This window comes from Myripristis murdjan, chromosome 14 (genome assembly GCF_902150065.1).
Source record: "Myripristis murdjan chromosome 14, fMyrMur1.1, whole genome shotgun sequence".
NCBI classification, from domain to species: domain Eukaryota; kingdom Metazoa; phylum Chordata; class Actinopteri; order Holocentriformes; family Holocentridae; genus Myripristis; species Myripristis murdjan.
In genome coordinates this window covers 38,800,892-38,824,524 of record NC_043993.1, presented here as the reverse complement: position 1 = coordinate 38,824,524, position 23,633 = coordinate 38,800,892, and the positions used below count along the sequence as shown (strand labels likewise).

General features: G+C 41.5%; 1 protein-coding gene across 1 annotated transcript in view; it reads left to right on the top strand.

Moving 5' to 3' along the window:
- LOC115372049 (homeobox protein cut-like 1) overlaps positions 1-23,633 on the top strand; it is a 148,096-nt gene that overhangs the window by 76,355 nt on the left and 48,108 nt on the right. The window contains exons 4-8 of the mRNA XM_030069749.1: positions 3,286-3,364; positions 4,973-5,110; positions 12,835-13,039; positions 18,784-18,860; positions 19,958-20,024. Coding sequence (XP_029925609.1) covers positions 3,286-3,364; positions 4,973-5,110; positions 12,835-13,039; positions 18,784-18,860; positions 19,958-20,024 — 566 coding nt within the window. The remainder of the gene's footprint in view (positions 1-3,285; positions 3,365-4,972; positions 5,111-12,834; positions 13,040-18,783; positions 18,861-19,957; positions 20,025-23,633) is intronic.

Sequence of the window (23,633 nt, the reverse complement as noted above, 5' to 3'; positions counted from 1 at the left end):
CTTTTATGAAGCTACAGGGTTGTCTGTCCCTGAAGTACCGAGCATGAGGAACTGTTGTGTGGGCTGGTTTATTTTGGTGGGTGCTGGGACACTGATGACTGACTCATTATGACTGACTGTTATTGACAGAGGTAGCTGCCCCTCTAGCCCAAAACCCAGAGTCTGCGCTGTGTCGAGGCAGGGGATCAGCAAGGACAAGACCCCGTCCCTGACCCGTCCCACAGCGGTATCCATCCATCCAAGCTTCCTGTAGGAGGCAGAAGCAGCATTTCTCACATGTATGTTGGGAGCGCTTGCCATGAGGAAGGATGTGAGCAGGAAGAGCTCAGTCATATGAGCTCCCCTAAAAGCATGATTTGAGAAATTTGGGGTGGCCGGTGTTTGCCAGGAGAACGTTCCCTGCCTGACTGCATTGTGCCGACTGTAAAGTTTGGTGCAGGAGGGATAACGCAATGGGCTACATACAGAAATTATAATTTTGCATGACAACATAATTTGTTTGCAGAAATGACAGTAACAACTTACAGATGTGAACCACGTCATAAGTAATTGATGGCACATTAAAACGAGGCTCGAGTGAGCGAGGAGGTCTCATTTTGTTGAAGGCCTGTTGCCTCGACTCCTCTCTCCTCCAGTTTGTTCCTCACCTCCTCGTCTCCTGTGGGAGGGACTAAGACGCCAGGAGAGGAGGTGAGGAGAACTGAGGAAGAACCTTTCTCCTCCAGGATTGTTTACCACAAATGGACAGACGTAAGCGAGGCAGAGGCTGCAACAGAGAATAACGTTAGTCAGATGTTAAAGAGCTACCACTGCTTCACTGACACTAACTAGTTAGTTAGCTAACAGTTAACTGTTAACATAATGAATATTAAAGGAAGGAGTTTTTAGAAGTATAATTTCTCCTCCCTTTCCTCCAGCCGCTGGTTTCCATTCATTCCACTACAATATGAAAACTTTCATAGATTTCAGACTTTCTTCACTCCAGTTTTCCATCAGCGGAATAAAGTCCTCCACATGAGTTTTCCTAAAAGCAGCAGCACTGTTGGCTTTTCAGGACTTTTTGATATTGGATGGAGTGAATCGGTCTCCCTGGCAGAAAATAGTCCCACAGGGAAATGTTTGCTTTTCACAGCCAATTCTAAAGTCTGTGGTTTGTTAGGTGCAGAATCATAAGATGGGTGTTTCAACCAAAAATTAAAAAAAAAAAAATAAATAAAAATAAAAAATCGAGGGATTTTTTATTATATTTGTGAAATCTTTAGTTCCCCCACATGATTTGCGAAATGGTTTGTTGCAATATAAAATGTGGGTAAACTGTAGAAAAGAGGCCAAACATTCAAAATCACTGATGTGATCCTTTAATGAGGGAGTGACACACAGTCCACATCAAGTCACATCTCATGAAAATCAGACTGTTTATTTATTGTAAATTGTGGTAATTGTCATAAAACTGGACAGACACATCAAGGAGGCGTTTATTTATCTCACCTCAGATTTATAGCTGCATTTGAATCCAGTTTCCAAGACCTTCAAGTCTCACATCATTTGACAACAAAGGTTCTCATGAGTTGTGAGAACATTTCACCAGGAGAAGTGTCTCCTCAGAGGCGTGCAGCTGGAGAATATCTCCAGAGCAGCGTCTTGGAGAGGCGGTCACAGAGGACGTCCTATGGCTTTTTGGATCCTTATAACAAAAAAAAAACATGATCTAAACACACAATCAGACGTAGCGCTGATAAAACGATCAGCTTCCAGTCAAAACGGGATGCAGAGTCGCTCGAAGAGGGAGGGGAATATTCTGTCAAGTATTTTATTCATGGCAACAGGGAAACTCAACTTAAGTTATCAAAAGTTCAGGAGTTAACATGAATAAACACATTAACCCAAGTATGGCCAATAATCAGAGTATTGTTAAAATGCAAAAAAAGGCCAGAAACTACTGGACCCATGCTGCTATGAGCACTTTTACTGTAGTTAAAGACACATTTACTGTTACAGGCTGCACTCAGATCAGATCTGGCACCAAAAATGTGGCTAGACATGGAAACAAAACTAAAATTACCTTCAATTACCACCACTGCTAGAGAAAAATCATATTGGAGGCCCTGAACTCGAACAGCCATGCTTATATATGTGTGTGTGTGTGTGTGTGTGTGTGTGTGTGTGTGTGTGTGTGTGTGTGTGTGTGTGTGTGTGTGAGAGAGAGAGAGAGAGAGAGAGAGAGAGACTAACTGAGAGGGAAGGGGGAGGTGACTCACCCAGCCTGGTTAGATCCAGATGTTTTCCAGCTGAAGCCCATCTGAAACTGTTTAATTTCTTTTTCTGGCCGTCACAGCCGCACAGTGGCTGATGCTGTACCGGCTACTTACTGCCACTAACCGCCTGTCTGCGTTCATAAATCAGAGCAGCCTCAGCAGATCCTGAGCTGTGAGGCCGACAGCGTCTACATGCGTCCACTTCTCTCCTTCAAGAGAAAAGGTTTTGATAAACTCTTCTGTGAACAGCAATGACTTGTTTTGTAGTGGAGCTTTTGGCTTCTGTTAGGTAGTGGGAACAATGCCATCGTGTGTGTGTGTGTGTGTGTGTGTGTGTGTGTTAGGTGGCAGTGGGTCACAGTACTACAACAGTTCTGGTTCCCCTGACTGCCTGTTCTCCTCCCCTGGCCGGCGCTGACCCAGTTAGCTGGCGCTGCCCTCGGTCCTCCAGCAGTGCCAGGACTGAAAACCTCTTTTTTTTACCCCGGGGGTTTTCTCATCTCATATCTAAATGTGATTGTAGTCAGAGTGGGTTTCTGCAGGTAAACAGTCTGTACAGTCTGTGTGGGGAGTGAGAGAGGCAGAAGATATTGGTTGAAATGTCGTCCGGATGCAAAACACCTCCAAAAGGTTTTGACGTGTGTGTGTTGGGTGGAGAAATGTTCGACTTGTGTAATAAAAGAAACACAAGTTTGAGTATTGTACAGTACAGTACAGTAACTTTTCACAAGACTGGCCTATTTAGAACAAACAGGTTCCGTTTTGTGACTGGAAAATGAATCTTTCTGTATTAGCAGAGAGTCCTGTCTCCTGCTGGGAAGCTCCCAGTGATAAATGGTAGCAGAGTGGTTGTGGTGGGAGCTCCCTGTGGCCAATAGCATAAGACTGTGGTTGTGCTGCTGTCATACAAGGATCTCATTCAGGCCTGTTTAACAGAGAAAGATGCTTGTTTAGAATGAATCCCTGAAACTCATTTTGGAGAGAAGCCTGTCATCCTGCTCACCTCTTTCCTCCGTGTTTGTCATTCCAGATTGACGCTGTCAGTAAAAGGAGTAAAGAGTCAGAGGCAGCCTTCCTAAAGGTCTACAAGAGATTAATTGATGCCCCAGGTAAGGTCATATGATGTATTTCATGAATTAATTTAATAGCCATCAATATCCTAGAGAAACAGAAATTTTAGACAAGGAACAGCATGTGACATGGAAATCAGCAAGAAACATCTCTGGAAGTGTCAGACGTGCAGGGGTTTCAATGCACCAATCATTGTAGTGGTTCATGCTCAAGGCCTCCAGTGGAGCCTTGATCTGTTTCCTTGACCTGGTTCTACAGAGTACAGCAGTCACATGGTACAGTGTGGTTCCATGGACACATTGGCCCTGCCATTTCTCCCATAAGAATTCACATTATCAGAATAGAAGTGTATTTGACTCCAGCATTTTTGGAGTTGAATCCCAACTGTGGGATTGCTGGAATCGACTGTGAGCCCTGTTGCTGCCTGGTGATCCCAGGTGTTGGATCGCGTTCAGGAAAAAACCTCCATGACATGCATTTACTTCCAGCAGGTTCTCTCCCTGTCGTTCTCTCTATCTGCCTTTACTCTCTCCTGTTTTCTCTCCTTGTGTCTCTGGGGACCATCGGTAATAATGGAATCATATGACTGCATAATTATGCCAGCTGCCTCATTAAAAGAGCTGAGTGGAATTGGGGCGTACAGTAATTAGTGGTGCAGCAGTTAGCCGTGATGCTGCCTCTGCTTTCCTCTTCTTCCAACAGCAATTTAACACTGAACCTGTTAGGACAAATTTCTGTTGTATGATAATTTTAATCACATTAATTCTCGAGTACACCCTACTCATCTGTTTGTGTGAGTTAGGATATATCAGACGATAAATACAGTACTAAAACCACGGCTGACAGTTTGATGCTGCTGCTGTCGATGATGATGGTGATGATGATGATGTTATTTATTAGGCCTGCGTGATATGGACAAAACCTTCTATCACGATATGGATCATTTCATATATTGATAACGATATACAGTAATACAGTATGTTTTCTGTAAATTTGATGAACAAATTGTCTAGGAAATAACCACAGGCATCATGACTACTTTTTGACAGTTCTATTAACTAAATACAAATAAAAGGCACTTCCTGTTTTCTCCTTTTATTTGGAAGCGACACTGAACAGAACTGAGGTTTGTCTTCCATCTATTTCACATCTTGTGGTTCTCCCTGTTCTGTCATTCATGGTTCCTCTGAAAGCGGAAGAAGAGGTTTGTTGAACTGGAGTGGGACCTGGTCTGCAGCATACTTTGCAAACTAGTAAAGTTTTTGGTCAGTGTCAGATATCTCATCTCTAAACGTCAGAAGTGCCCCACTTTTTAGGCACAAGTTCCTCCTGTCTTGGTTGGGCTGAGTCCTGACTCAACGATATAAAATTCTGCCATGGAGCGGCTTTTACGACAACAGCGATAGAGGAAATCATATCACACAGCCATGTTATTATCGATGATGTTATTTATTCTCATGGTTCTCATGGTTGGTATGTTTATATTATTGATGCTGCACAGGGATATGTGATCTCCCCTCTGTGATTCTGCTTTGAGATGATGTAACTGACTGTAATATGTGTATCATAAACATATATATGTATGGTGGTAAGCCAGTGTCCCCCCTGGGAATCAGTGAAGTGTATCGTGTTGTGGTTCTGTCCAGATCCGATGCCCATGCTGGAGGCCTGCCAGCAGCTGCAGCTCTCGATGCAGAAGATGCACGACGTCGAGACTGAGAATCAGCACCTCCGGCAGAGCCTGACGGACTTCACACAGGACCGAGTGCAGATCCACAACCACGGTCAGGACACACACACACACATTGTGTTTGTAATTTGTGGTATGTCATTTGTGAATTCAGACTATGCTATATTTGCACTGAGGAAGACCTAAGTTGTAGATGTAGTGACTAAGTCCTGTACTTTAGCTGCTACCCGCTGCTTATTATTCTTAATTGTTTAGATGTGCACTCAGCTGTGTGTCAAATGCAATATTAAGTCTTTTACCAACACTTGCAATAATGAGGCGTTTATTTCTCACCAGTGTCCATATTTGTGGTGTCCGCCACGTCTAATAAGTTTCAGTACAATCAAAAATCAACTCGTCATACCAAAACCCACCCGCACACCGAGCACAGTCAAAAACTGTTGGCTTCCCTGTCGTTAGCAGCAGCTGTGATTACTGGCAACGAACTTAAATGTCCTGAGACCGACCTCAGCCGCAACCATGCGCCACCTAGTGCCACCGAGGAATATTACATCCAGTTTAGAATTGATGATCTGTCCCCACAAGCCTCTGTGCACAGATGGATGCTTACCATGCTGTGAGATGGTTATCATGGTTTCCAAGGCATTTTCACAGGCATTTTTCATGTTTATAGGGAACAAATGCTGGGTCAGGTCTGGCTCTTGTCTTGTCTTTCACACAGGTGATCACACTAGTCACAGCTGAGTTATTTCTCCAGCTTGACAAAACACAGAAATCAGCCCTGGGTCTCCTGGGATTGGGTAGCATCTTGTACAAAGATGCCATTCATTTAGATCATATGGATCAAAATGAGTAGGCAAAAATGGGTATGTACACATGTATTCTTCTTCTTCTTCTTCTTCTTCTTCTTCTTCTATGTCTTCTTTTTTAAAAAAAAAAAAAAAAATCTTGTGCAGTGCCCGTTAGTGTTAAAATGTGAGAGTGTACATGTGTTTTTGGGTGCAAAAGCTCACATGAAAATGTTACGGGCTCAGTGAAGTCAAAGCAGCATTTAGTGTGTCTGGATGAGGCCCAGACTTGGCATCCCTCAGCAGTCCAACCTGAGGTGATGCTGTTCCTCAACAGCTAGTTACCACTGTGAAACATTTCTGTGCTCATTATCTTTACAGATTTAACGTTGCACATTTATAATGGTAACAGAGCCAGAAATACGATGGAGCACGAGTTCAAGGTTTTGCTGCCTCTGCTGCACAGGTGGAGGTGCAGACAGGGTAGCACTGCTGTTTGCTGCAGGCGCCACAGTGTTTGCTTGTGGATGAATGCAAACAAGGCAAGGCAAGGCAAGGCAAGTTTATTTATATAGCACAATTTAACACAAGGTAATTCAAAGTGCTTTACAGAAACATTAAAAGCAACAAGACACAAATTAAAACAATAAAAACAGTCAAACAGTCAAACAGGGCGATGTTGACGATGATGATGCAGAGGAAGAGGTGGAGCAGGAGGAAGCTGAGGATGGCAGAATTCATCTGCCCAGGTGTGGCAGGTGCATCAGGGCTTGAGTGATGGGAGATTTTTTTTCTCCTGACTTTTTCATGGATTACAAGATTATATTACAAGGTCTTTTTTAACAGTAACCTAGAATTACAGACAAATCAGAAAATTTCTCTTCAGAGACATAAACTTCACTGATGTATTTCTGACCAGGTTACAGTGACAACAGTGCCGCCCTCTGGTTAAATGAGTGGCGTCCACAAAACATACATTTCTTCCCCAAATGGACACACTTTTATTTTAATTTTGCACACTAGCATTACATCTGCTACAGCTAACTTCATATTATCTCCAGACAGTTACAGTATGAACATCGTGGCGATACTGGCACATATAAATGCACAGTAAAATTACGAGATATTAACATTACATAACACAAGCAACAGGCGATTTCTTTCCATCACTGAGTCAATGCTTGGAATGTAACAAGCTGGAACTCACAGGAAGATATAAGGACATTCGGAGGAAATTAATCACCACAGGCGAGTAAATCTAAACTACAGCCTGTTGTTGTGCACGTTGAACTTGAGTGGCTACTTCCTTTTTTTTTTTTTTTTTAGCACACAATGGCAAAGGGGCTCATGAGGAACATATGTCATCTCTTATAACTAAAGACCGTGAGTGATAAAGTATTAAGCACACAGAAATGTCCAAGCCTTTTATACATTTTACACCTGATAACAGGAAAGACATGCATCTTGCAGTCCTCCTGTGTAAATACTGACTCTGGTAGTCTGATTGGTTAATTGTACCTAAATTGCGATGGCCCTTACAAAACAAAAACATATTGCAGTATGTGATCTATTGGATAATACATTTCCGTATATGGGAAGTAGTCTTTATATATTCCAATGTATTGAAATATATGCATAGACTATACATGTCTATTTATTGATGCATATAAAAATATATATTACAATCAGTATCAAAAACAGCACTATATTTTTGCATATAATAGTTTGTCTTAATATGTTCAAATATACTGCAATATATGCATATACCATATATGTATATATATCGCAACAATATAAAAATATATTGGGATTTTTTTAACATTGCATATTTTCCCATAAACAACCATGACATATGCATGGACCATGCATGGCATATATCTGTACATATATTTCCAATACATGTTCCCATATAATTGGAAAGTCATAGATCATGTATGTTTAAATATAACTACCCAGTATTCATCACACATAAATCTAAGTATATTATGGAGCATATTATAAAATGACATATATTACGGGATATAAACACATATATATTCATATGCTATATACTGCAATATCTGAAATGCGCAATTACTTATGAATTATTCCATATATTGAAATACATTACAATTATTGATACAATATATAAATATATTTCATAATATGATTCACCAATAATTATTCCATGTATTGCTAAGACATTTTCAAATATAAAATATATTTCAATATATTGTAATTCCATACATTAAATGTAATATATTCTAAAATATTACCATATATGTCATTTAAAACATTGGTAAATATATTTTCTTTCCGTAAGGGCGAGCTCATTTAAATGTAAATCACTCACTAAATTGGGAGTAGTTGCACCTCTTTTTTTTTTTTTTTTTTTTTGCGCCTGCTTTAGTAAATCATGAGGCTGGTGTTGTGGTTTCTGTGGTCGGACACAGTCCTAGCATGCTAGTTTCTGTCTAAAATGACCACATGTAGCCGTCCAGTCTTGAAATCCCCATCTCACCAAGAGCTCACTGACTCAACTCAACATTGGCGAAATTCTATGTAGCCACTGATTTTTTTTTTTCTCCTGGCATTGTTCTGTTCATTCTCCTTTCTCTCTCTCTCTCTCTCTCTCTCTCTCTCTCTCTCTCTGTTTCCCTCTCTGTTTTGGCCGGGGGGCCTATTGATCCATCATAACCTAAACGTTTGAAGTTCAATTTACCAGTTAAGGGGAGAAAAGGGCCACGAGGGTCCTCGTCCACATTGATTATGTGTCAAGGCTGAATGGGCAGCGTTTAAATCACCATAGAGGAGTGAGACTGGAGAGGAGGGAGGTGGAGGAGAGAGAGAGAGAGAGGAGGTATTTGTTAGCTTTCAGCGTGTACTACACTGATCTGAGTGCAGATGGGACTGACGCGCTTCAAAGGTCAAGTGTTTGGGCACATACGAAGCATCATGCCACAACCTTAACCGTCTCAGACCGAGAGCCTCCCACACTGGCAGGACGTTACTCCAAGAAACTAGACAGACTCACAGTGGAGATCCAGGAGTGGACGCTTGAAGCTTCACAAGTGCTTTTGAGCGGGTTTCAATAGTGAAACGGACGTTTTAGTGGATTTAGAGTTTGTAATTCTCAACTTGAGCCTCATCACACTTAACTGTTGTAGCTCTTTCTAATAGTTTCTTCACAGCATATTGTTATAAGCAGCAATATGTACTTCGGAGAACAGTGGTGCCATAACTTTTTCGGGCCGGGGGCCTTTCAGAAGGGAGAAATTCCTTCCTAGCTAACGTTACCATTGGATAGTGTTTCAGGATACGGTAGGAAAGGTGTAAATTAATTGTCATACCAACAATATGTTTTACTGTTTTTCTGCCACTTTATCAAATGTGCTACCCTAAAATTTATGAAAAAGATTATACTCTAAACAGTAACCTATTAATTTATTTATTTATCTGCACATTTTATACCATTTTTACGTAATTCTTTTTAACTGCACCCTATTTTATCACCGATGTGTATCTTTTAACTCACTCACTTGCATTGTGCATCACGTGCATTGCATATATTGTGATATATTGTCGTTTTGTACTGTGCTGTGCTGTCTAGTATGTGATTGTGATGTCAAGTATACACACTGATGCTCTGCACAACTTAAGTTCCTAACGGATTAATAAAGTTCTTTGAAATGAATTGAATTGAATCTGAAGTATTAAGATCAAGTTACTGACGTTGAGTATTGTAATGGAATACATTACAGATTACATTTTGGAGCATGTATTTCAGTAATCTGTAATGGAATACATAGTAATCGTAATCCTGCCAACTGTGGATATGGCACAGCCCTAGCAGAGAGATATTACAAGCAGCCGGCGGGCAGGCAGGCTTCTCGAGTCCGGAGCGTGGGCCTAATTTATCAGTTTAGAAGTGAAATGGATGCTGACGAGGTCAGGAAACAGCCGGACTCAGGGGAGGCTTTGGTCAAGCAGCGGTCAGGGAAGTATGTCCTTTATTCACAGCACAGCCACTAGTATGCTTGCAGTTATGTTTGCACTCAGCAGAATCAGAGAGTGGTATTTTTCATTGAGAAAACTGGGCCAGTTTAAGAAAATACCACGAAGCAATGGGCTCGGGCCAGTGCGGGTTCTGGTCTGGTAGGGCTTTGATTTTTCAGCCCAGTACAAACTCTACTGTTTCATTATATTTGAATGTGTAAGCATCTCTCATATGAGAGATAAGATGTGAGGATGTATCACAGGTTATTCAATTTGGGGTGCTGTCACAGCTAATAATCTGCTTGCAAGTGTTAGGAACGATACACTCAATATCTCACACCTGTACTATCTCTAAATTCGATAGTATGGGCAGTTTGCAAGGTGAGTTTTCAAGATAAAAGGCTCTGGCTGTCGTCCGTGACTTATGTGCCACGACCCTGCAGAACAACACGCCTCGACACGCTAACGGTTCCCACTTCAGGTGGAACCATGTGGTGCCCCCTGCTGGCTGGGGCCGGGTGGCAGCAGCTGTCAGACTGGGTCCAGCCTCATGGACTCACCTGGTCCCCTCAGTGTCATGGACTCACCTGGTCCCCTCAGTGTTTACCTGCTGCAGCAGATCAGGAAGGAGCTGCTCTCCCTCGTCCATCATTGTAAATAAGAACTTGTTCTTGATGATTTGCCTGGTTAAATAAAGGTTAAATAAATAAATAAAAATCCTCACCACAGCAGGTTCAGGTTGGAGTCAGCTCATGTTGAGAATGTGTTATTTTAATCTTAATCTGAAAGGTGAAGTTTAGGCTTTAAACTGGTCTCAGTCCTGTTAAAGAATCATTAAAGGTCAGAGTTTGGTTAAGGTTAGGCTCAGGTTATGGTTAGAGTCTAAAATTTAAACTCTAAAGGATTAAGGTTAGGATTAAGGCTGATTTTGGCCTAGTTAAAGAATAATTTAGCATCTAAGTTTGTTTAAGGTTAAGGCCAGGTTGTGGTTAGGTTTTAATATATTATTATCATTATTATTATTATTATTATTATTATTTTGAAATAATATTAGGGTTTGGATTGGCTTAGTTTTAGTTTAGAAAAAAATAGCATCAAGATCAAACAGATGATTTTTAAATCACTTTTGCATGTATATTTTTATTTTTAAGTTTGTGCAAGCTAGTATTTAGTGTTTACTGGCTTGTTTCAGTTCTTTGATTTTGGGTTGTTCCTGTTTTATCTATTAAATTTTGTACAAGGACCATTTCCTCAGTTGTGTCACTGCAAAAGTGTTTCGGCCAAGTTTGGCAAGGGTTTGGGTTTAGAGTTCGAATTTTTCATTTGGTCTGATTTAGGCTCTGGCAGTTTGAATGTATTACAGATGCTCTTATTTCTACTACACTGATACAGAGATGCTGTATTGAGGTGATGCATTGTAGTGCACAGCATTCACCACCAGGGGGCAGCCTCTACTGACAGGTAGCTGAGCTGAGAAAGACGGTGACTGTGAGGGGTGGGGATAATTTCACAGGACTAAATTAAAAGGAAAAATGCCTCCTCCCCCTGTTTGGGAGTATTTTGGGTTTAGCTCCAGTGATTGCCACATATAAATTTATCTTGAGATGACATCTTACAACCACAAAAACCTTTTATTCGTTACATGATTTGGGGTTAATGATGAAAAGTACAGCAGATGACTGTCACTGAATCAACGGCTAGCGCAACATGTGCAGATTAGGGATTATTTTTTGTAGACATGTCCCCAGAGCAGGCCAGGTTGCAGGGGATTAGAGATCCTGCTCAGGAGAAGTCCCCAAAGGATGCTGAGTCACATGGTTTTACGACTCGTTTGCTCCCCCCTCAGGTTAAGGTTAATATGACTATTCAGATGGTGCAGAAATTTCAGCAGAGACTACTTCCCTCTCTAAGCATCCCTGTGCTGTACTTGTATGCCATAACCTGGGCTCTGATTATCCCTCTGACAGCAGCAATTTGGCTTTTTCCCATTAGTGTGCTATCCTGCCCACACAGCGTCTTTCAGTCCAGATGCAGACAGACTATACATCGTAAAAATGTAGTTCCCATTCAGCGGATTACCTCTTACGATGTGACCGCTGTGAGGTCGATAACCTTAACATTAGGTTTAATTTGTATTAGATTGTTTTCCCATAAGGCATTGCTCAGTGAACTCTGCCTTAACATGACGGGTTTGTGTGAGACCTGGTTGAAGCCACATGTTTTTCTTCCTGTAAATGAAACTTCACCCTCCAACTATTCCTTTTTCATGTTGCTTGGGCAGCCAAGAAAGGTGGAGGTGCATCACTCATCTGTAACACTGAAGTCTCTCCTAGCATCCTTAGCCTACCTAGCTTTGCATCCTTTGAGTTGCACTCCATGAAGGATTCCTGCGCTACCTCATCTTTCCTCCTTTTACATCCACCACAGACATTTTTGGCTTTAACCAGTATGTCCATGAACCCACCATTCCAATATCCACACTTTAAATCTTGTGTTCGCTCACAGCCTAGATGTCTCTCATGTAGTCGCCTTCCTACTCCACTGCCCTTTCTGACCATTTTATTATTACTTTTCAGGTAATGCTGCCATTCCCACCAGTCACCTCTATCATGGTTCATATCTGTCATCTCATTAATGCCTCTACCACTCCTGCTCTCTAACCGGTTTCCTCCTGCCCTCACTAATTTTCACTGATCAGCAAGAGTCTTTGAATGACTTGACGGACGGTTTCAGTTCTACCCTGCAGTCAATATGGTAGCATCACTCATTATAAAATGTAGGGCTAAATATTCAACACCTTGTTTATTAATTATCCCACAGGATTAAGCACGTGCGTAGGAGATTAGTACAAATGAAACTGGAGGTAACTGGCCTGTTTGTCTGACCACAAGGATAGCAGGTGTACCTTTTTAGGTTGGCCAGGTGCTGTTTGGTGCATAATTTAGGTGAAGAGCGAAGCAATTTTATTATGCAAAGTTTGGGTTAATTGTCTGATGTATTTTATCTGAATCTCTCTTTTGTCTCTGTCTTTTGTCTTTTGTCTTATCTCTCTCAGAAATGACAATAAAAGCACTTAAAGAGCAGATTGAGGAATATGAGAGGACATTAAAACAGCAGGCCAGGGACCTGTGGCAGGAGGAGTCGCAAGAAAACCAACAGGGGGAGCAGGAGAGCGACACAAAGAGGGACGAGGAACTGGAGGATGAGACAAAGGAGGAGCAACAGGAGCAGGTTTCCAGCGACCATGCAGAGGACAAAAGGTCAGCGCTGCCTCTTGTCATTGTTCTTAGTCACTGCATTTACATGAACTTTAGTAATATAGTAATTATTCACCTCATATAGACAGTTATATCTGATTTTTCAAATATCAGTTTCCATAACTGGGGTAAGTGATTGAGAGAAATTGGCGTAAGGCAGCTACATTTCTCCCAGAGAAACCTGATCACTGAGCCATGCTCTGTATACCCTTACGCAGACTTCTGAACAGCCCTTCAGGTGTGTGCATGTATGACCAGAGAGAGAATAAGGGAACTGGAATGATGAACAAATAAATGCACACTGCACAACACTTGGAGAGTAAAACTCACCATTCTACATTCATTGAAGAATGCTTAGTAATTTTGTGTCAACGTACATCTGATGAAAATATAAGAAAACAAAAACAGCACCTTTGGTGTATCAGCTTGTTATAGTTTCCTCTGTTTCTGAATAGTCTTTCTTAAATAGGAGACTAATGACGATGAAATCTGTCCATTCAGGTGACCCAACCAGTTTCACAGTGGGTTAGCATTTTAGGTTTTGCTCTTGACTGGTTTAAGTACTGTTTACAGGAGAGGACTTTTTGTTTTGGCCTTGGGGATTTCAGATCCTCTTATTTATGATGACCTGTGGAGTCCCACAAGGCTCATTATTAGGGTCTATTTTATTTTGTATTTATATGCTGCCTTTGAGTCATCTTGTCACATAAAGCTTCATTTCATTTATGCTGATGATACCTAGTTATTTATTAATTGAGCCCAAAGCGAATCCAACAGGCATTCTTTTTTTGTGTCTCAACCTGACCCGAGCCCCAGATTTTGCTTGTCTTCCATTGCTTGCTTACATTTACTGCATGAAACAGCCTAGGTGTTGCCTTCAGCGTCATCACGTAAACTCCAACACTATACAGAAGTTGCCCAGAACAGACAATAAGTCTATCATTTTTCACTAAAATAATGCCAATGTGACCAAACCCATCCTGAACCCTAACCTAATTTCAAAATTTTTGTTTGGACTCGGCCTGACCCGTCGGGCCATAACTTGTCCGAGCCGGCCTGGTTCGGGTATCCACACTCGAGACGAGAGGCAGACGCAGCTCCTGGTCCACACGCTGTTAATGCAGCTGTAGTCAAACACTAACGCTGACCCCAGCACTGATGTCGTGACGTGTGATGGAAAGGGGCATGTGAGGCAAATTTTGATGTATGAGGCAGCAGTTTCATAATAAGATGCATCACTATTGTTTTTTTTTTTTTTTTTTTTTTTTTCATTTTTACTATGTCAGCAACATCAGAATATTTTTTGACAGCACCCCCGACAAAGCCAGGCAGCCCGGTTGGGAAAGGCTGGCCTAGAGGATGAAACCTGGCAATTCTGGTGACTCCATGACCTTCCCTCAAGTTGAAAGCTATGAAATTGGGCTAAATGTATGTTTACACATATTGCCATATTGCATTTTCTTTTATACTGTACAGTATTGTGTGCTATAACATACAAATTGGAGCTAAGTCCATTCTGAAATATTGAATGATGAGACTTTGGGCATGAGATACAGTATGATGTATGGTTCCAGGTGTTCTTAATTTGTCAAAATAAGGTCTGTCATTGGCTGACTTTGTGGACTTTTTTTGCGGAGTGCCTTTGGTCATGCCTTCCCAAGAGCTTATCTCTGGGAGGAGGTGAAGCTGTGAAGGACACTGCTGTGGAGTTAGCTCGCTGTTACACAACTCTTACTTTGAAAACAGGTCAGCTATTGATTTGGAGGAGAACCTGCTCTTGTAAAACTGTTTTTCTAATCTGGACTCATGTAACTTTTGTAGGAGAAGCAAGATTTTGTATGTTATTAAACAAAAGTTCTTTTAATAGTTAGCAAAAGCCCTGGCTTTGGATTACAAAGCCAGGGCTTTGTAATCACACACACACAAAACTTGCAAAAAGTTATTTGAAAATTTTCACAAAATTTTGTTTTAAATAACAAGATATCTATAACTATTCAAATTATATAGTTAAAGCTTGTGTAGGTAGTAGGTAATGTTTTTATGAGGACACCATCCACGCCAAATGTACTGAGGAAGACAATTTTAGTCTTCAGGCTGCTCCTGGGGCTGTAATCTCATTTGTTAAAATCCATTGGAGATGAATCAAACAACCAATCGCCTCAAGGAAGCGTCACAATCTCAGTCCAATCACATCATGTGCACATGTCTCGCCAAAGCTACAGATCACCAGTTCCCACATCCTCATTGTATCGCCACTGGAATCACATCACATTTGATCATGAGAAAAAAAAATGTGATCAGCCCCATAATCCAGAACCACAGAATGCCCAGTAAGGGGTCAGATTAACACGTTGGTGCCCCGAGGCGACTCGTGGTCCTTAAACTCTTGTTAGGCGTCTCAGCGCAGCTGCAAGAAGTCTGACATCGATTTGCCGTTTCTGATCTGATGTTAGAACTGAGGTTCTGGTAATTCTTCGCTAATTTGTGAATTGTCCTTTTCACCATGCCTCAGATTTCAAAGGTTTAATTGCCTCCACTTTAATTTTTTTTTGTCCCTGTTACAAATTAATTTTAGTGCCCCTTGTCTGAGACATCATTTGGCAAACAGAAGACTTGATTTGTCGTGTTTTCACCACCATCCATTTAATTTTTTTTTCTTCTGCTTTTCAACTTTGTTTTCATTGTTTGTTGATTTGTGTCTTCACTGGGCTTTTCCAGGCTGGTCTGCACAGGTTATTTTATATAAGCTGCCATCGTGTTTTATATAACCTGCCACTGCACATATTTCCTTGGGTTTGGCGGTGACAGGTGCTAATTTGACGCCCTGATCCCCGGCCGTCACACAGAGACCGAGACAACGTGAACAAAATCCACATAATGCCTTTAATGCATCTCTGCTTTATAGCACCAACAAACCAGGTATGATGATAATCCCCTGGTTGAGCCCTACCCATAATACTCATTGCTAGCTTGCCACTTTCCCCAAACATCCTGCGTGTCTTGTGTTTTGCAAGACAACAACAACAACAACAACAAACCCAGCAGCCCAGTGCTGCTGTTTCCTCCGTCACACTCACCTGGTACAGATTTTTCAGCCGTGTTGACACAACCTCATTGTGCTCTCTGGTTTTCCCTGTTTCAGCAGACACTAAAAATAGCGCGTGGGGGTTTGTGCTGGCGAGCGGCGCTGAGGCGTGCGGTCATGCAGGCAGACAGCCGCTGCAGCGCCGCAGAGCCCGCCCGCCTCGCTGCACCCTGTCAGGGGCTTGTTTGGTTCTCTGGAAAATTCTGTTTATTCATTTTCAATAAAATATGAATGAAAATGAAAAATGCAAAATCATAATAACGTTGGTAAAGCTGCCCACTTGTGATTGGGTGAGCCGAGACGTGTTAATGCCAGGTGGACGTCGGGACCCTCAGTCAAACTTTATCTCCTCTGGTCCTCCTTCTCCTCCAGAGGCAGATTATCGTCACAGCTGATCTTTAACACTCAGCGTCCTCTAACTTCCTCATGTCTGCTTTCTCCTCATCATCTCAGAAGTCAGACTTATTTTTCACATAAAAATAAATCAGCAGGTATGTGACACTTTTATTATGTTAATCCATTCACCTTCTGAAACCCGGGATGTGCTGTCTCCCTGTTAACAAACTTCATCACATTAACTCTGTAAAAATTAGAAATCTGTTAAATTTACAGAAAAATACTGACAGCTGCGGTTGCCAGATGTTCACTGTAAAAAATACGGTGATAATGTATGCGACTTTACGATGCGCTGTTCTGAGAGCCGTAAATTAGAAATAAGAACTGTTGCTCCTTTACAGTAAATTACTATGACAAACATAGATATTTCATTTAAATTCATTTAAGGATACCCCCAAACCTATACCCCCCAGACCCTTAAAACCACAAGTTTACCCCCCATATGTGCTTACACACACACACACACACACATACAAGGCTATAGGTGCGACTATATAATATACTGTAAACCTGTTTACAGTATATTACGATATATATTTACAGTTAAGGTTTGTTTTTGCTGTAACTTTAAATGTACTCATGAGCAAAAAATGTAATTTAAACAGATAAACACTGTTATTTTTTTATGTACTTACATGCTTTTGAAATTATGGTATTTTCCCCATTAATTTTCCCCAAAATGTTTATTTTCACAGTGAAATTGCGTATTTCCAACATATTAGACAGTAAAAACTGAATTGATGTGCTGTTTCTTGGTTTAGGGTGATTTCATGTATCTGCTACGGTGACGTCATTATTTTGGATTTTATGGTCTGTTACTGTTACTATTTGACTTTTTTACTGTAATTTTTACAAAGTTTTTTTTACAGTGTAAATTTTGCTATTTTCAAGTATTGTTTTACTAATTTTCTGTAAAAATAGACAAATAAACAAACAGAAAAAAACAAAATGACACGATGCTGTAGGAAAGCTCGACTCGGCTCGACTCGGTTTCGGTGGTTTTCCATCACAGTTGAGTCCCACCTCACTGTCGGCGTTTACGCCACATTTCGGCTCGATTCAGCTCGCTTGGAACCCCGGCCGAGTAGGTCCCAAAATAGTACCTGCTACCAGGTACTACCACCTAATGGAAAAGCTCTCAAACTGAGTCGAGTCGAGCCGAGTGGGTGCTCGTGGAAAAGCGCCATAACTGGGGTCCCAGAAGGTTCCTCTGATCGTCTCACAGGAGTGGATCAGTGGATCAAGCCCTGGTTCCTGCTGAGGGGCTGAGCTGCTGCGGTGCCAGGGCAGCCCCACCGATCACAACAGCAGAATACTGCATCTGATTAGTTAGCTAAAGATATATTTCACATCATGAGTCGGCCAGAAGTCGCCGCGGCTGCAGGACGGCGGCTCTGCACCTGAAGACGTCGGGGTGAATTCACAAAAGGGCTGTGGGGGTTTCGCGTCTGCTAAACCTGTGCAATTCATTTGGGCGAAATGCACCTTTACTGTGCTGCTGAGCAAACAGTGTCACATGCCGCCTGTTACAGCAGTGAATATGATAACTCCCCACTAACGTAATGAATCATTAATGTAAAAACAGTTTGCACTGTATAATGTAATATATATTTGTGGATAATAAATGTTTTTTTTTTTTGTTTTTTTTTTAAAGCCTTTTATGAATAATTGAGTGTAAGGCACAGGCACTTCCTGTGATCACCAAACACCTCGCTCATGCACATCTGTGATAGCATATTACATTGATGGGAGGTAGCTTTTATTACGTTTGCAGGACATTTCAGCATATTACATTACATTATATTACATTAATGGTTTATTACATTGCTGGGACGTTATGTCATTGACAGTAATATAGGTAATACGCTTACATCTGGGGCAGCAGTGCAGCAGCTGGCGTCGTCCTGCCTGCTGTGTTCCTGGTGCAGAGGCCGCATTAACACTTCATGGCAGTCAGACAGTCACTCCTGCAGTCGCTTTGAGACGCCACATTCTGTCTCAGCATGAAGTCTGTACTCCTCATCAAGCCGGCTCATTTATCTGACCGAGTGTTGGTCCTACAACAAACAACTTGGCCTGGTTTATCAGAGCTGTGTTAGCCAAGCACAGCCACCTGCTCACCTGCTCACCTGCTCAGCTCTGGCATGGTTCTGGGACAGGACAGAGCAAACTGCATAAAATTATAATAAATACTAATAAATACAGATGCAAAGCCCTGATTGTTGTGATCAGTTCATGCAGATCTGTGTTGTTCCTCCTGTGACAGTGACGTCGGCCAGACGCAGGACTCGGTGGCGTCAGACCTGGAAGCGGCGGACGGCAAGGCCCGGGCCCTGCAGACAGGTACCTGTTAACACGGTTTATTTTTATTTTTATTTTCTTAAAATGTAATGTTCACCTGGTTAAATAACACTTAGATTCACCTGGTTAGTGAGATTCACCTGAATCATATGAACTCCTTTATTTATGTTATGCATGCTTGTTTAACACATGTAAATTATTCAAGCAGCAAAAACATCAAAATATGTTTTTTAAAATGATTAAGGCAATAAAATTACCACTGTACTGGCAACACTGCTGGGAATATCGCCAAAGCTGAGTCTGCACTGAGGGCTGTTTATCTGAGCCCCACAGCTGCTTGTGGGATGTATGACAGGTTTCTATTATGATAAATCAAATATCCTGTAGCCACCTGAAGGCAGCAGAGCCGGTATGTGATTACACTGAGACCCTGTTTCCACCTGGTGTTAGCGTCCGTCCTGACTGATCCGGCCTCCAGCTGGCAGATCTCAGCTCAGGTGTGAACAGCAGCAACGTGTCCTGTCTGTCTCTCAGGACACACTCGCAGATCTGGGACGCTTTTGCATGTTTTTCACATGTGCAGTAATCTTGTGGGATTGCAGATCACATGTGGAAAAACATGAAACTCACATGTAAGACAAACCACATGTGATTTTGGAACACCACATGTGATGTTTTGTGAAATCATTAAATCATGTGTCCAAAACCACATGCGGTTTATTTCACTTGTGATTTCATGTGTTATTAAGGGAGCAAAAAGACATGAGACCACTGGGAGTGAAGAATGCGGATAAACTGCCTCTCCATTTCAGCCAGTTAAGGCCAGCCAGTTTACATTTGATCTCGACATATTCATGATATTTCCATGAGTGACACCGTTAATCTTGTGTGGAAAAAGCTGCTGTTGAGTGTGTGCTGGCTGATTAATATTGTTAAAAAAAAAAAAAAAAAACGAGATTTAAAATGACTGAAATGAAAATTCGATATGTGAAGTTACATCATGAACGTTTCATCCCTTCACCATGAAAGCAGCTTTGTTTGATGACCCGCTGCAGCACTTTCTCCATATTGAATGTTTTTGGTATTTGGAATTTCTATACTGTGTTTCAGGAGTTTAAACAACTGGATTTTTCTTGCAGCCCTTGAAGCAACTCAAGCTGAACTTTTGGACCTGAAGAGCAAAGCAGACAAAAAGTCGTCCACTAAGTAAGTCCTCCTCCCATGGCCGAGGCAGTCCAGCGTCTCTGTCTCGTCCCTCTGCTGCCTCCTGTAATGTCACACACATGAACACCAAATCACTGTCAAACAGAAGCGATAGTTTGGGTTTTTCCCATAAAGCGGGTCTTGCGGGTCCATGTGAGTGTAATACTGTACATCCACCAAGTTTGGTCCATTAACTCCTTTCCTTTTCCCGTACGGCTCCAAAATGAAAGAAGCAGAGCAGCAAACAGCATTACTGAAAAATTATTTTCAAGGACGAGCAACAGCAAACGTTTGTTTTGGTTTCACTTCTCAGCGAGTGTTTCCTGCCGCAGCGCTGGGAGGCTCACTTTTACATTATATTCCACTGCAGATCATTGAATATATGCGCTAAAATGTCATTTGTAACACATCCCATTAGATTACTCAAATTAAGTAGCGTATTCTAAGTACTTTGGATTACTTTTTGGAGTACTGCAAAATTTGCCCTTTTGTCTGAATCAGCCTGAATGTAGTTACCACCGGCTTCTGAGAATGACTTTGGTGCTGTCTTTGCCCTGCTGCCTGTAGTATTCCTATAATCCTCCTGTAATATTTCTATGATCATTCTGTAGCATGTATGCTGATGAAACTACACTGAAGACCAAAATATTTCGGGGAGACGTGATTACAGATGTAGTTTTTACTGGGGATGTTTGCTCCTATCGGTCCATCACCCGTTAAAAAATAAATCAGCTGCTGTGTGTCTGCGCTGCCAGCGTCCTGTGGTGTGCCTGCATTTTAGATCCAATAAAACAAAACAAGTAAAGTAATCCCTTCAAGCAATCTGTTTCTGAAAGACAGTAACTGTGTTCACAATACCACCAGTTCAAACTGTAACAGAATATGGTCAGTCATATTTTGAATTTTAAATATGAAATGCTATTACTTTTATTCCATTACGCCTCAATCCTGGCCGCACTTTTTGAACACATCATGTCACATTTTCTTTACATACAGCAGTTTTTCTGAGGTTTGAAATTTGAAAGCCCAACCTGCAGAGTCATAACACTCTCAGATTTAAGACCAGAATATTAAAGTACAGATTATTATTGATTGATAATTTAGATAAAGTCAGCTGTGATATTTCAACCAAATCATTTCCTATTCTTAAAATTCATTCACTCAGTTATCACCATTCAGCTGCGTCTCTATCTGTCTGCGTTCGAGTAAAGTCGAAAATGATCGCAGCAGATGTCTTCCTAACACGCTAAGGGGGTCTCTTAAATCTTGCTGAGGCCGTGGAGTTCCTGTGATGACAGTGGAACAGTAAAGCGCTGACTGTTCAGAAGCAGCGGCTGAAAACTGCATCTGTTTCCTCTCCTGTCCACATACGCAACGTAAGGACCATACCCCGAAGCACAGAGGGCTTCTGGGACAGGAAACTTTGCAGGAAATGTGACATTAGGGTTTTCCTTGTGTGTGTGTGTGTGTGTGTGTGTGTGTGCTGCTCCCTTGGTCCCTCTCCTCTTCACTACTTAAGATCTACAGGAGAACGCCTGAGTTTCATACGACTGGTGTCACATGATCACACAAACATGAAAAACAGTGAAATCATCACTGCACACATTTAATGGAATCACCTTAGAAAAGCATTGTTACCTCAGGTTACCTCAATAAATGAAAAAGTAATCATGGAATTGAACTAAATTACATCAGTAGTTTTTACAGCAGTTACACTTTTATACAGTGTGTGAATTTATAATCAACATGAGGCAAAAACTGCAACAGAGATATGCAGCCAGTCCCTGAATCACACCTGTGTACGTCACAGAAACTGACAAATTATTTATTGTGACACGGAGTCATGACAACATGTCCCAAACACAGACCAAAAAGTACCTCAAAGTGCCCAAGCAGTAACCCAGAGGTGCTCATGGTATCTGTTCCACGCCTTTAGTGTACTTGAGTGAACTTGAGTACACTTGGGTAACGGAGCACTTTCAAGTGCTTTGGAGTACTTTGAGATATCTTTGGGTAACTGTTGTTAGGCTACTTTCTGGTACAAGTACCCTTTTGTACCCTTTTGGGTACTTTGAGATACCTTTGGGCAAATGTTTGAGGCCTTTGGGGTACTTTGGGGTATATTTTGAAGCCTTAGGAATACTTTGAGGTATTTCAGGGTAAGAAAGCACTATCGGGTACTTTTGGGTACTTGTGGGTGATTAGCAGGACCTGTGGCAAGTGGAAGTTCACCTGTAGCCTAAATGCTGCAAAAATACAGACTTAGAAATTACCGAATCACAGCACTGGACTAAAACCTCAACAAAAACTGACTGTTATGAGCTGTGAAGTTGGTATTTATGGCAGGACAGCCATTCTCAAGCCACAGTTGTCAGCACTGACTGCTGATTTATCTGTATGGTCACGTGATGGCCAAGGAATCTGAGAGAGAGCACTCTTAGTGTGCGAGCACTATTCCCTCATGATGTATTCAACACAATGAAATCATGTTCTCCCCACACCTTCCCTAGTCAGCAGATCAGGCCACATATTTTTGTCTGAACCCGACCCGAGACAGGGGTACAGTAACTGAACCCGACACGAACCTGACAGGTTTTTTTTTTTTTTTTTTTTTTTTTTTTTTGTGTCTGAACCCGACCTGAGACCCAGGTTTTGCTTGTCTTCCATCACTAGATTATGTTTTCTGCCTGAAATAGTCTACGTGTTGCCTTCACCGTCATCACGTAAACTCCAGCACTGTACAGAAAGTTGCCCAGAACAGCAGGTCCATCATTTTTATTTATTTTACACTAGAGTTTCACTAAAATAACACCGACGTGACCAAACCTGACCCAAACCCGAACATAATTTATAAATTTTTGTCCAAACGTGCCCTGACCCGTTGGGTACTACTACTGATGGATCCTGTTGGGTCCTGACAGGTTTGGGACGGGTATCCACACTCTGTTCCAAACATAACTGAATCTTTATGGGAGGCAGATTTCCACCATCTTCATTTCTGTATGCATATTTATTTTTTTTTGTCACAGTTTCTGTTTTCGTTATGTGATGTTATGGTTGGAGCTGCTGACAGTAAAGTATTATGTATGCATCCATCTATCTATCCTCAAAGAACTTTAGGCTTATCTTATTGAAGAAAGCACAGCATAACATTCATTAAAAAGATAAAAGCAAGATAGTTGAAAGCTGAGTAGAACATAAAAGTCTTTAATCTCGTCTTAAAAACAATCTGGAATGGGGCTGATTTAATATCTTCAGGTGATTTGTTCTTCTCTGAGGTTGCATCATAGGAAAATGCTGTTTCATGGCACCTAGTTTTAACTTTTGGAGCAGTTAGGAATCGAGCCTCTGACGACCTCAGAGGCGTCGTCGGCTCATAAGACACCGAAAGGTGAAAAATGTGTTTTGGCCCAAAGACGTGTAGGGAGCAGGTTTTTATCAGTTAACTGTTTGGTGAGCATTTGTAGAGAGAATGGACATAAGACATTAGTGGTATATAAAAGTTTTTCCAGATCCTGTCTGGACTTGGACATGTAAATCTCAGGACATTAGACTGTACCGCTGTGGATCACCAGCTGGCTTTATTTACCACCTCAGCCCCTTCAAGCCCTG